This window comes from Lactuca saligna, chromosome 6, assembly GCF_052625555.1.
Source record: "Lactuca saligna cultivar CGN05327 chromosome 6, ASM5262555v1, whole genome shotgun sequence".
Classification (NCBI taxonomy): domain Eukaryota; kingdom Viridiplantae; phylum Streptophyta; class Magnoliopsida; order Asterales; family Asteraceae; genus Lactuca; species Lactuca saligna.
Genome location: NC_136422.1, coordinates 11,165,655 through 11,180,834, shown reverse-complemented (window position 1 = coordinate 11,180,834; position 15,180 = coordinate 11,165,655). Strand labels below are relative to the sequence as shown.

The 15,180-nt window shown below is 35.8% G+C and overlaps 1 protein-coding gene across 2 annotated transcripts; it reads right to left on the bottom strand.

Annotated features, from left to right (window-relative positions):
- Positions 1–763: 763 nt before the first annotated feature.
- LOC145001482 (Leucine-rich repeat (LRR) family protein) lies at positions 764–3,638 on the bottom strand. Of its 2 annotated transcripts, none has more exons than XM_078960855.1 (5): positions 3,208–3,638; positions 2,561–2,715; positions 2,251–2,468; positions 1,082–2,162; positions 764–1,009 (listed from the first exon to the last, which is right to left on the bottom strand). In XM_078960855.1, the coding sequence occupies exons 1-5, from the start codon at positions 3,411–3,413 to the stop codon at positions 906–908; spliced, it is 1,764 nt and encodes a 587-aa protein (XP_078816981.1). In that variant the 5' UTR covers positions 3,414–3,638; the 3' UTR covers positions 764–905. The 2 variants fall into 2 exon arrangements, with proteins under 2 accessions (XP_078816981.1, XP_078816982.1); XM_078960856.1 differs by having other exon boundaries at positions 2,561–2,973; positions 3,208–3,282.
- Between the last annotated feature and the right edge of the window lie 11,542 nt (positions 3,639–15,180).

Here is a 15,180-nt window from a genome sequence, read left to right as displayed (position 1 = left end):
CAAAATTTTGCCACAATTCTTTGTATAATTTAACAATTTAGTCCCTAACATGTTCTAATTGGAGATTGACCCATGTCTTCCAATATTTGCCACGTTAAGTCCCATTATTTTGTATGTTTCAACATTTTGCCACAAAAACTTCTATAGTTTGACTATTTATATTTCATTACAAATTTGCCACATGTGTTTTAATATTTCTCACTTTCAATCCATTTGACCATTTTTTTTACCTTCATTTTGTTCTTTTTCCGTCTATCGATTTGTGCTTTTGTTTTGGGCTTCGTTTTGTCATCTTTTTCTCATCGTCATCCTTTGTGAATAAAACAAAACGCATCTCATTACCACAAAGGTGACCCGTGGTTCACCACGGGCTCACCCACAAGTTAGTATTATAAAACATAAATATGCAATATGCTATTTAGTTTACATTACATACATAAATAGTAGCTAAAAAAGGATTAAATAGCATACAGAAATCATTCATTTAGGCCTATAATCACGCTTTTGACATGGTATAACAGATTTTTCAATAAAAACCTATCAGTCAACAACTTTGATATATATATATATATATATATATATATATATATATATATATATATATATATATATATATATATATATATATATATATTGTACATGTCCAACTCCTTTAAGAAAATTTTGAACTTGGGAAATAATATATGGTCAGATATGAAACACAATCCACATCAACCAATCAATAATAACAATCAAAAAATTAAAAGAACAATACCTCAATGTCTTCTATGAAAATCAACAGACCAACCTACTCATAATAACATAATACTTCGCATTTGTTTGCTTTTTTGACAAAAAATGCTTATTATTCTTACAAACTTGTTAAGAAGGATTTTCTTTGTTTCAACAAATACAATAATGTTTTTCTACTCGGGTGCCACCGACATACCTGAATCACTGGGAGGAACAATCCCCATGGATGCAAACTGCATAGATAGTAATTCTGCTCTGCTATATTTCAACCTCTCATCTGTCATACAAAGAAATATACAAATAAAAATCAACAGTTTCCAAGTCTACAATATCAACTTCAAAATCATACCTATAATGGCAGACACTTCATATTTAAGTGGTGATGATGAAAATCTTCTCCTCACACTTGTTTGCAAAGGTGAAGTATGTTTCGCTTCTTCAAAATCACACACAAGTTCATGCCTTATTTTAATTCCAGGATGCCTCCCAACAAATGAAAATATAACATCTTTGGTCAAAAGCCAACATCCGGTCAAATCCAGCGATTTTAGAAATGGTGGAGGGGTAAAACAGTCAATTCCCGCATTTGTTAAAATCGCATCTCGAATGCTCAGAGTTTTTAACTTTGTGACAGATGTCAAATACTGCAACGAGACATCTGTCAAGAAACTGCTTCTAAGAGACAAATGGCTAAGTTTTTTAAAGTTTGAAATTGGGCCCACTCCTTCATCCTTGAGTGGGGTTTCTTCAAGATTTAATCTTTCCAAATACTTTAGGTTTCCAAGAACTTCCAATGAGGAGTCGACACCTGTCACATACGTAGCCTTTATGTCAATAGCTTTCAGTGAAGGTATCATGGCAATGTATGAGATAGCAAGATCATCAATTGCTGTGGAGGACAATGATACAGTCTCAAGTTTCGGAACATGTCCAGCTAGGATACCAACTCCCGCTGATGTCACTCTAGTATTGCTAAGATTCAAAGTTTCCAAATTTGCCCCTACAGATGTGATAAATTCAACCGAATCATCCCCGATCAAGTTCCCACTCAGATCTAAATTTTCTAGGGCTTTCATGGATAGCAAAAAAGATAGGTCACGAAGAGAGGAGTTTGATAAGTCTAAAAAAGATAGACAGATGGGATCGAAATATGAAAAGGCTTTTGTAACATCTTTAAAGGAAGTTCCAGAAAGAATTAACTTTTTTAATGTCGCCTTATTGTCATTGTCATTGAATCCTCCTTTAAAGATGGAATGTATAGTACAATTGCTCATGTTTAGGCATGTAATGGAGGGCAAATTTGGCAATACTGTCACTTTTGTCCACGCGAGATTTAGAAAGTTTAGATTTGGGAATTTGACAAGAATAGATGCGCCTTCGTTTGTTACATCACTTCCCCATATATCAAGGTGTTGTAAATTTGTCAAAACCTAAAAAGATCAATGATAATTCGTCAAAACCTTAAAAGGGTAACTTTCAATTTGGTTAATTTTTTTAGTGAAGAAAGGAAAAGAATACCCGAAGAGATACAAGGGCAGTGTCGGTAATAAACAAGCCTCCCAATTCCAACTTGGATAATTTTTTGAGTGATGAGAGAAGTATAACACCATTTGTGGTGACACTTGTTTCTGATATGCATAACGTTTCAATGGTTCGAATAGAGATAAGATGTTGAATGCCAGCATCATTGACTTTAGAGCATCTAGAAAGATCCACCTCCTTTAAATGATTCATACCTGAAGCAAGATACAAAACATGAAAGAGTGTATTAATGAAACAACAGGTTTGAAAAATATTAACAAAAGAAAGACCATATATTGCATATTACCTGAGAGAGACCAAAGTGCAGAACTGTTGATTCTATGACATTCGGAAACATTTAAAGAGTATAAGAAGTGAAAGGCACCAAGATATGCCATCCATTCTGCATCAACAGAGCTTTCGCCTCTCAGATCAACCTTCTCTACATTGTATTTGAACACTCTACACAAGACATTGAAAACGACACAAATCAACAAGTTCAATAGGTTTGAGTTTGGACTTCCGAGTAACATAAACTTGAGAATGAAGAGCACCAAAAGACAATACAGAGAACAAGTAGTGAAGGACTTGTTAGCACTTGCCATCATTGATTCTCTCCTTCACTCTCAAAATCAAGCATTATCTCCTGTAATAATCTTGCTACACTCACTGGAGAAAGATCGGCTTTATGCGTCGTGACTTACCATGTTCAACAACTTACTAGAGTAAATAAGTGCAGGCGTTTCAGTATTACGAAAGATACAATGTAATAGAACTTGCTTCCAACAATATCAATAGATATCATACTAAAACTATACGGATCATTAGTCTATTGTGGATCTAAGATTCTAACTACGCATATATCTCCAAATCAAATAACGATTTCAGCATAACTATATTCCTACTTAACTTCACTTAGAGGGCAGAATGCTACATAGTGATCGAGAAACTTACTCGAGAAGAGATGGATATAGGAGGCGGCGGCTGAGAAGCCGGTGGAGTAAAGCTTCAGCGAGTTGAGATGGCAAGCGTTCGAGCGTCCGACGCTGTCTCCGCCACATCTCTACGGCGTCTGCGCTTTGTGTTGCCGCTTCGATGCACCGACGAACAAGAGGACTCTCCAGTTCTCCTGCTTCTATAACCAAACTATGATCCGCCATTTTCACTAAATTGAAATTTTCTTTTGATCTCGGACAGACAGACTTCCGATTGCGTATCTGTCTGTTTGTAAGGACTTTAGGACGACTGGATCAGAAACCAGATTGGGGAAGACGACCGACTATCCTTCTCGGTACGAAATGGAATTACGAATTAGTCCTTATATTTGGGGGCATCAGATATCAAGCAACAATTTGGCTAGCGCACTTGACTACCAACAACGTTGTTTTTACCATGGAGGTTACAGGCTCAATCTTAAGGTTCATTTTACCAGGAGCATTATGGGTTCAATCTTAGGGATCCGGACCGAGAATCAAGAACCAATTTATCGGCAAATATAGAATGAAAACTTCCCGGTTTCGGTTTTGATTCCAGTTTGGTTCTACAAGAAGTGTGCTTTTTACGGATGTGTTTGGTTTCAGGCCGGGACCAATAACCAAAAAACTAGAAACCGATTTAGCTGTAAATATAGATTTGAGAACCGGACCAAATACCATGGTTCAGGGATTTTCCTGTCTGGTCTCGAATTTTCCATTCTGTCATCGAGGTTAGTTTCGTTACATTCGTTTTAAGATTATCATTTATCTATTTCCTCATGTTTGAGTCAAGTTTGAAGGGCCAAGGTGTAATAAGCTGGAACTTGATCGTGTATAAGGGTCAAGGGGTCATTTGACATACTTTGAGGGCCTATACTCTAACTTGTGGAGTATTTAATCATTGTTGACCCTAAAATCTGGTAATATCATCCCATTTGCAGCCAACAAACCCTAGAGAGAGAGAGAGAGAGGGGGGGGGGGGGAGAGAGTCTTGTGTGCATGCCATCTTGGGAGTAGTTGGAGTTGAAGTGAAGACTTGCCTTTTATGTTGGAGTTCTTGTGGTGTTTTTGGATTTTCTCTCCTTCCTATCTCACCCCTTGCAACATTACGAAATTTCTAGTAGGTAAGTGGTTCTCTTTTGTGTGTTTCTTCTGTCCTTGCATGTAATACTCATGAACAAACCATGGATGATGCAAAATCCATGGAAAAAGGGTGTTGGATTGGTCCTTAGTGTTTTAGCCGCCTTGAACACTTAGCCATGGTCTCTGAGGGTTAGAATCATCCTAAAGGGGGTGTTAATTGGACCCAAGTCGGACTGGAGAAGACAAATGATCGGATAATATTCTTGTAACTAACAACGCCACCGCGGCTCGGCACGCTAGTCACCAAGGTGTCGTGACGAGGGGCTCAGATTTTCGATTCACGATATGACATCCACTATGGCGTGGTGGGTCATTGACCATGGCGCGGTTTTGGCCTATATATAATTGTTAACCTATCTTGTGCAGGTTGTAAAGCCCAATATGATATGAATTAAACAATGCACTAGAGAGATGAAAGTTGTAAGAAACTAAGTACAGTTTCTAGAGACTCTGATATCAGTCTATTTGGAGTTGTAGTCTCTGTTTTACACTCCTTTTGGAGTTGTAGTCTCTGTTTTACACTCCTTTTGGAGTTGTAGTCTCTGTTTTACACTCCAAACACTGGACAATTGTTGGGCTATGAAACTTCAAAATATGAAACTTAGATTTTGTTTTCGGTGTTGAGTGCTCATTTCTAATCAGAATTTTGTGCAATTGTTTAGGGTTCTCAATATAGGTGTTGGGAGGATATTTATTTGTTCATTTCTTCCCATAACTTAGGTTTGAGGTAAGTCATTCTTTGTGGCTAATAAGTACATATGCTGGAGACATGTATGTATTGATACAACTCGATTAGTCTAGGAATAGGTATGTTATGGCATGACCTATTTTGTATGAGTTACGTGGTTCGTAAAGTCATGTTAATCTGCTATGAATAAAATACCTAGGGTTGTTATGTCACACCCCAAAATCGGAACGGCGGAAACGTTCGGGGGTGGAAGACGTCATGTTTAGTATCACAAGACATGCATCATAGTAATCAAAGTAATAAACAACCATTTCATTAAAAAGAAAGTGTTTACAAAGTATGTGGTTCACATAACATAGATAAAAAGTAAATAACAAAACAAGACATGAAGCTATACTGCTCCATCTTCTGAATTCCCAGAGTGTGTACTTGTCTACTAGTTTTCTGAGAATACAAGTTATTTTGAAAGAGTTGATCAGCATTTAAGCTGGTGAGTTCATACGATTTTAGTGATGTAAGTAAGTTATAAGAAATTTGTATTAAGTTGTAAGTTATGTTTAGAAAAGTTCACATGTTCCTCCAAAAAATCCTATATTTCTTGCTTTGATGAAAGATAAGTAAAATGACTCTACAATCCTTTCTATGAGTACTAAGTGGATACAAGTTATATAAAACTCAGAGTAAACAAACAATCGATTATGTGTATCTGCCCTAAGCCCACAACCAAACAAGGAACAGGGAATGAGGCAGAAGACACACCTCCCATTGGTTGTTAGATCTGTTGGGTTATGAGCATTCTAACACTCCTAAGTGTACATGCAACCCTAAATACCTTGGATCTATGTTTTCTCTATTATACATGCAAATATGAACATCCAAGGTATTATCCTAATCTAGCATACAAAATATCAATATAACAAGATAGAATACATACCTCTTTAATGGTGCTTGTCTTCATGAAGCTTGAGTGCTTAGTGCCCCAAGTGTGACACCTCAAATGGTTCACACAACACCAAATACACTTGGAATAACTTGAGAGAAATCTACACTTCATGCAAATCGGCTAGCCCTCTCTAGAATGATCTAGTAGCCGATTTTTGGGAAGAATAATATCTTTATATAGTGTTACAATTAGGGTAAACCCTAATTGTCATGACTTTCCATTTCCTTGGATCCATGGGTTCAAATACACCATGGAGCATCATATGGGTTTTGGCCCAACTAGATAATCCATGGAGCATTAGCCCACTATATAAGTATGGATGATTTACACAATCAACCCATATATTTAATTAGTCTTCTTTTGATCACTTAATTAATCCTAGATTAATTCTTGATCAATACTAATTAAATAATCTTATTATTCTTATTATTAATATACTAGAACTTATAATATATTAATAACCATAAGTGTCTTATTTCTCTCATTATAGTCTATCCAAGTGCATGATGCCATGCAACCCAAATGGACCATGCCGGGTCGGGTCAAGTCTTACCAATTATAGTTATGGACTTAGACATTAATCCAACAGTCTCCCACTTGGATAAGTCTAAAACTATTATTACGTATGACTTCAGGAACCAACTAGCAATCGTAGCTCTCAAAAGCTTTTGTCGAACTCTGACCTTGTAGATGAACTCTGATCTTGTCAATGACTTGTCCATTAGATAAGGGATCATATATTCCTCCATTCTAGATATCATATAGACTGAGACATGGATTATAATCATTCTCTCTGTCCATTTGTTGTTTCCCGATTTCCGATTTATGACGACTGACTAATTGAACAAATCAAATCAGTCCTGGCCCGGCCGAGCATTTCCATTTGTCATCATCAAATCATCGAGGGGCCCACATATATCGCTTTCATCCCGAAGGTAAAAGGAATGGATAAACTTCGACTCATATGGCTTGTTCTACTACTTGTTGAATCATACACAAAGACACGTTTTATAACATCGAGTTACCAATGCGTTTCGTGTAATCAATGTACTATCAACTCATAGTAATAACTCATATCTCTAGGTTTGAAGAATATAAGATATTATCGTCTCATGATCACTCGTGATAAAATCCATGAAGTGATTCCAATGAGCGCGGGTTGAATCCAATACTCAGAACTTATGAGCACTCATGAGTGTTGTAGCCCTTTGTCCAACATCTTAGACCTCTACAAGCCAACCCATGACAGTCTTAATTCATATCTACTTCCAACATATGACCGACTGTGGATGGTTTGAATAACTTAGTCATTCCGGAAGAATAACCTAGTTTATTCGGGAAGTCAAAACATGCAAAGTGAAACACAATAATAATTGAATCCAATATGGTCTCAGAACTTATGAATATAAATAAAACACTTTTTATTTATCACCATATGATTACACATTATTCATTGTATACTGTTTCAGCTATCAACATTATTCTTGAATTTAAAACAATAGTTTTCCCATGCTCCAAGCATGTACACTATGTTTTCTAAACACTAGTCATGTCATACACCAAGTATGCATACTATGTTTGTCTATGATCTTTACTTTGTGAACTAAATCAATTGAACATAACTTCAATGATTCTCTTTTCACACTCCCAAATCCTTACTGCAAATGCAAGAATTCCAAATTCATGTCATTTACTGAAATCTGTTAGATTCTAAACTTATATGCATCGATCCTCTTGTAATGATTATGCACAAAGTCAGAAAGACTTAACAACAATCATTACAGAGCATTCCAAAGGAGATCAAGTCCTTGGAACCATCTTTCTTGCATTAAGTTTCCTTAATCTTACACAGATAGAATAATTTCTAACTTTGAAACATTTCCAGATTCCATTTTGACTATCACTTCTGAACAAGAGTTGCCTCCTTACAGATTGTGTCAATATGGTCCTTCCAGAATTATTACTATACTTCCAACTGTCCTTGAGCAACCAATCTTTGGAAAACCTTAGATTGTCCTCGACAATTGTTTAATCCTTTTAGTCATATCCATTTCTAAACCTTTTCCCTTCTGAATGCCCTAGGCATTTGGAAAATTTTAGAAAGGATGAATATAGCACATGTAATCGATCCTATATCCGAAGCATATGGGACACGATTCATGATGTCTCACATAAAGACTAAACCAGTCTTTTGCTATAACATTTCCATTTCAATTTTCCAAGTTCTCATAATTCAGATTATGAAAAGGGATGCCGTAATCATAATCGAATTTAAGAACGCAAATGATGGACCCATATACAGAATTTCCTTATGTTGAGCCATTCCAACATGAAATTCATATATATCGTTGACTAAATGATTAAAACCTCACGATCTAAGCTTATAGATTTGAGATGAAGTATAATTTCCTCTCCCTTAATTATAGCAAAACAACTTTTTCCCAATTGAAACCTTTTGTTTTCTATAATTAACATTGCTAGCTTGCAATACTTATCGTAATTATCATGCTCCCACTAACATGATGATTATTAGCATAACACTTATGCTCCCACTAGCTTTGACATGTACTCAGAAAGCTCGACTTCTAGAAATCAATACTTTATTGACTTTGTTACCAAAGTTCAGATTTCTGATACGAGATTGTTTTGATAAGACTTTATCAAAAACATACACCTTCCCTTAGATAGCTCATGGGTGTGTCAAAACAATTTTAAGAACTATGAAAAGGGATGCCGTAATCATAGTCTTGATCGTTTTGACCTTTGCCATTTCTCACAAGTCCAAGTTAGTGTGCCGGTAAACCACACACGCTCCACTAACAACTTTGAGAATGCAAACATCACAATTGCTATCTAGCTAAAATCTACTTAGTGAAAGTGTTTCCTCACCATCATTTTCATGAATCGGAGAGAAACCTTATGACACTTAGATTTATTGGTGTATGAGTTCCTACCCATATGAATTTGTCAAAACCATAATCACAAGACAAGGGTAATGACAAATCCAAAACCATATGGATTGAACTCAATCTTGATTTCTTGCCACCTGGCAGCTCAAGGGCCTACCACTGCTTCCAAGTTGTTGTGCAACACATTGAGAACTCTAAGAACTCATATGCAAATCCAACTTTAACTAGAATGGGCACAGAATATGTCAACACGATAGGTTATAAACCTCAAGTCGTGTGCTAGTGAAGAACTTCAGGTTTCATTCTTGACTAGTTCTTGAGAATTTCAAGACCTTTAAGACTCCCACTGTCCTCTTGACCTATAAGACTCCCTTGTCAAATATCCAAGAGATAGTGTGGATTCTAATCAAGACAAACACTTCACACAATTAGCCTAAGTTGGTCTTTGTTTTATCCAAAACATCACAACTTACCAATTTCAAATGTACAAGAGTAGAAAACTTTTACTCTTACATTTGATAAGTGTTTTAAACCTTCTTAAAGACATGTCACTCAAGTTACAATCTTGGAGTATGACTCTAAGACTTGTATTGAAACGAAGTATGACTCATCTTCTTGATTTAACCATTTCAACAATTTCAAGATCCCTTCTTATTAGTCATAAGAATGCACTAAGACTTCCTTAGAGAACAAATTTTTGATATGGTTTCTTAATCATTAAGATGATCACAAAGCTGATACTAAAGTACTCTCCCATCTTTTCAGATTTGAGAAACTTTTATCCTTCTGCCTAAATTGATTCTTCTTATTCGCTCTGCCTTACATTGGAACCTTTTTCCAATGTCTCAGAGTTACACTTACGCTTGTAAGTATAATCATATTTACTAAGCTTTAGTAAACTATGACGAATAGCCTTATATCTTTTGTGGTGGACTTAATCAGTGCACATGACTATGTACTCGACCCCTTAGTCCATTACTTGACTCACACATTCATGTGAATAAGTAATTAGTCTTAATTTTCCAATACTTGAAAGTTCTCATTCATCATGCAATAGAATTTGCATGATTTCAAGTCCCGGTCCAATTGAGACTTTGGATGATGAGAATCTTTCCTTGTTTGGTAAATTTAGACATTACCACAAATGAAAGAATCAATTTCATATTTCCACTCTTGCTATTAATGGAATCGTATAAGCAACAATTTTTTCCTCAAATGCCATTGTAAGGATATTTTAAAATAAATAAAATCAAAATTTTCTTTTTATTTTAAAACTATGCGGAAAAACTTATCCTTACAATCCATACGAAAACTTGTTGGTGTCTATTCCTTAGCAATATCTCATAACTCCTAAGAAGTAGCTCAAGAATCCGATCTTCAAACTACACGATAGAAATCCATCTATGCGATCAGATTCAGCATATTCTTTCTTTAAGTTCCTTTACTTTTCTTTGATTCTTAAAACATTACCATGTGACCCAGTCACATCATGTATCAGGAATCTCAGAATAGAAACTTAACAGAGTTAGAGTAGTGGACTTTTACCTGAAGTAGAGTCAATCTTATTGACTTTAACATCCTTAGGTAAATTAGGCAGCTTCGCAACTAATGACCCTTCCTTTGGCAATATAAACATATGGACCCTTTGATAATGGTACACGAGACTATCACAGACTTAGACTTTTCTCTTTACCATTTGTTCAACCGAGTTGACTATGGCCGATCCCTTTCCATTGGGAAGAGAATGCTTTTTCTGTATTTCCAGTGTCACCATTGTCAATGTCCATAAAGTTTCAGGAAGTTGATCTTAACAATAGATAAGATCATTAAGGGTCTTGTCATAGTCTATTTCATAGGTGTCCCAAAGGAACTCACTATGTGACTTAGAAAGTGATTGAACCACCAACTTTCTCAAGACTTTGACACCCAACTCTCCCGGCTTGTCAATATGTGACTACATCTCCAAGATGTGACCACACCAAGACCTTGCCTTGCCAATAGGGCTCGAGTGACTTTAAAATTTTAAAGAACTTGTGGGGTAGGGAGAATAATTGGAGGAGGAGAGAGAAGTATGATATCCATGGGACATCATCTTCATTAGGAAAGCTTGTTTCAAGAGATTTGGGAAGATCATAAATGTCTAATTCAGACATGTTATGGGAGATATTCAAGATAGTTGATCTTTGAGTCCTTAATATGACACCCAATATGAAAATATTAAGGCTAGGACCCAACAAACTATTTTATAACTTAGAAGAGGTATGCCGTAATCCAAGCTATAAAACAATTTGAAGGTAGGTGAATGACGATTCACCAATTTCCACCAAGATAAACGAAATGTATTATTAGGTTTTAATTGGTTTTGAAACTCCTAGATCTTTTGAGATTCATTGAACTGTTCAATGGCATGTTTTAATCTCGAGTGTGCCCTTCAGGTTTTGTGACTGGGATGCTGAGGATCACAAAACAAGGTGTGAAGTAACCATGCAAATTACTTGGTACCCTTAAGTGTTTACCCCTCAATCGATGTGCCGGTTAACCACACACGCTCCATCGATACTATGATAAACATTAAGTTACCCTTTGCCTACCTTGTTAAATACGAGTTAGTGTGCCGGTTAACCACACACGCTCCACTAACCGACTTAAACAAAGTGCAAAGTGTAATTTCATGGATTAGCACCTTATTCACATTTTCCTAAGTAACTAAGATTGGGAATTATTAAGAGTTTAGTTACTTAGTATTTATCATTAATACTTTTAATGAAGGGAGAATTATAGTCATGTCAAACCCGTTCGGCTAACGACCCTCCACCAGTCAAGCAAGCGGTGGGTGAGAGTGAACACCCATTAAGTTGCCATTTTATAGGCAACAACCTTATACCCACCTTATAGACCGGCTTCGTGAATGAGGCGTACTAGCGGTAAGACCGACTTTACTCTTATACATATAAATATTATTAACTTATAATATTATAAAGTATAAGGGTTGAATTTTAACTTTTAAAAAAATTCTAAGGGCTAACTTGGAATTAAATTATTCATAAGAGAAAACTTTACAAATTCCAAAACTTGAGGGCAAGTTTTGAAACTATTCAAAACTAATTAATTCAATAACTTATGTATTTAAAGTAGTTTTAATCCAAAAACTCTTCAAGTTCCATAACTTGTGGACAAATTATGGAAGACTTTAAACTAATAAAGAATTAATATTTTCTTTATTTTATAACTTATGGAATTAATTAAGGTTACATATTTTATTTATTTATTTATTAATGAAGTGACTCTTGAACCTCCATAACTTAAGGACAAGACTCTTCATCCTTTTTGTAACCTTTGCCAACTTTATGAGTTTTATGAGTCTTTAATGTGACTCTTCATGTATCTTAAGGATAAGTTACACAAACACATTTTATACTCAACTCTTAGATTAATTTGGATTGAAAACAACTTTTTCACTCAACTTTTCTATTAATCTAAGCAACTCATAAGAACAAGATAATTCAAATCAAACTTTTTCATGTAATTAGTCTAACCTTTAAACTAATACAAAACATGAATCTATTGACAATTATCTTGAAAATGGATTAGCATGAACATTACCACATTTAAAAACAAGTTTATAAGTTCAAAACAACTTAGGGTAATGTTCCTAGTCCATTTCTAGCCAAAAACCTCGAAGATATGCTGTCTGGGGTCCAACTCGTCGAGTGCATGAACACAACTCGGCGAGTTGGATGCATTTTGCCTTGGACTCGTCGAGTCCCTTCATGGACTCGGCGAGTCAGCTGGGCTGACAGCATCAAAACTCGATTTTTTCAGCTTCTATTGCAGGTATAACAAGAAAACAAACCTGGGCTCTGATACCACTGTTGGGTTATGAGCATTCTAACACTCCTAAGTGTACATGCAACCCTAAATACCTTGGATCTATGTTTTCTCTATTATACATGCAAATATGAACATCCAAGGTATTATCCTAATCTAGCATACAAAATATCAATATAACAAGATAGAATACATACCTCTTTAATGGTGCTTGTCTTCATGAAGCTTGAGTGCTTAGTGCCCCAAGTGTGACACCTCAAATGGTTCACACAACACCAAATACACTTGGAATAACTTGAGAGAAATCTACACTTCATGCAAATCGGCTAGCCCTCTCTAGAATGATCTAGTAGCCGATTTTTGGGAAGAATAATATCTTTATATAGTGTTACAATTAGGGTAAACCCTAATTGTCATGACTTTCCATTTCCTTGGATCCATGGGTTCAAATACACCATGGAGCATCATATGGGTTTTGGCCCAACTAGATAATCCATGGAGCATTAGCCCACTATATAAGTATGGATGATTTACACAATCAACCCATATATTTAATTAGTCTTCTTTTGATCACTTAATTAATCCTAGATTAATTCTTGATCAATACTAATTAAATAATCTTATTATTCTTATTATTAATATACTAGAACTTATAATATATTAATAACCATAAGTGTCTTATTTCTCTCATTATAGTCTATCCAAGTGCATGATGCCATGCAACCCAAATGGACCATGCCGGGTCGGGTCAAGTCTTACCAATTATAGTTATGGACTTAGACATTAATCCAACAAGATCATCGTTGTATATAACCCTGGCATATTCACTTGGTACCCACGGAGTTAATTGCAATAGTTCATTTATATTTGATGAAAACATTCTTTAAGAAAACCCTTATTTCTTTTCATAAAAATAGTAACCACGATGATTCCTTCTTTAATCACTTAGTTTATACTAGCTATATATAATCTAATATCGAATAGATAGTTAGTTGTGTAAATTTGCCCTAAGTCCACAACCAAACAAGGAAGAGGAAGTAAGGCGGAAAGCACACATCCAACTATCTATCGGGTATTAATTATATATAACTTTGATGTATAAACCAAGGTATTATAGAGTTAACCACTTAAGGTCCTTTAAGTTATATTGGTTTAATAAAATGGATTAAACCCTTTACTAGTAAGTTTCTAGTAAGTTTTATGTGGGTGATTCAAACGAATATGCACGTAAGGATGAGAAGTTCCACTAATGAAATCCTGAGACACAAACGAGTCCTAAATGACATATAATGACATATATTGTAATGATTATAGTGTTTAGAACCAACCAAATGTAAGGAAACACATTTAGGGACTAGGAAACACTTGGACCAAGTGTTAGAATCACATGTGATTCATCTAAGGGGAGTGTACAGCTACTAAATGGAGTGTGCGGCCATGGGTGTACGGTCAGGGAGTGTACGGTCGTACACTCATGATAACAAGTGCACAAAAGTGTGTTTGAGTGGTAGGGAAGCTTGTGGGACTATTGCTCATCAAGTCTTAAAGTTAGGTTTGCACTTTGGAGGCCCTTTAGGGGTGTTTTGAGGGGTGTACGGCCACACATGGGTGTACGGTCGTACACTCCTTATTATCTTGAGTTTTGGTCATTTTTAGGGTGTTAATCAAGTGTTCCTAACATGTACTAAGCATAGGGAAGGAGTACTTACAATTTGGAGGCTCAAAAGGGTTCACAATCACCAAGAACAAGTGTGTGTTCTTGGTGTTCTTGGTGAAATGGATGAAGATTTGAAGATCTAGCATAACGATATGTTTTCATGGATGAATCATGAGATGATTACAAGACTAGGAAGGATATCAAGAAAGATGGAAGAATCACTTACCACTTTTGAAGATCAAGATGAGAAAGGTGATGATAGTTGAGAGAAAACTCGATGTTCTTGACCTGGAAACTGAGCGAATGGCTTGGAAATGAAGGGATATCAGACTTATGGAGGGGGTGTATAGCCAACATGGGTGTACGGCCGCACACACATGTGTACGACCGTACACTCCCTCACATGGAGTGTATGGCTTGATTTCAAGGTAAAGAACTTACGCAACTCGATCCTATACCTAATGCTTGAATGTACTGAGCTTTGAACCCTTAAACAGACTCTAAACAAGGCTAAAAGATAGCAAAATCGAGTCTGACACACTGTTGGATTGAATGGCTGAACTTACAAAGCAAAAGTTTTCGGGTTGTCACAAGTTAACATAATGAGATTTTTGAATGAAGTGATGATTTTAGGATCATGCTAGAAGTGAGGGATATGTTTTGATGATATTGTGTATTAATTATGTATGATGTCAATTTGAATTATGCTCTTCTATGAACTAGGAAATACATGCTAGTAAAGTAAATTCTTTAAAATGTGTACTATGTTTACATGTTTTACTATG

Coding starts and splice junctions, on each gene's coding strand:
- LOC145001482 (XM_078960855.1), bottom strand. CDS start 3,413: ATGGCGGATCATAGTTTGGTTATAGAAGCAGGAGAACTGGAGAGTCCT. Junction 2,716..3,207: donor CTATATCCATCTCTTCTCGA/GTAAGTTTCTCG, acceptor TGTCTTGTGTAG/AGTGTTCAAATACAATGTAG. Junction 2,469..2,560: donor TGCACTTTGGTCTCTCTCAG/GTAATATGCAAT, acceptor ATCTTGCTTCAG/GTATGAATCATTTAAAGGAG.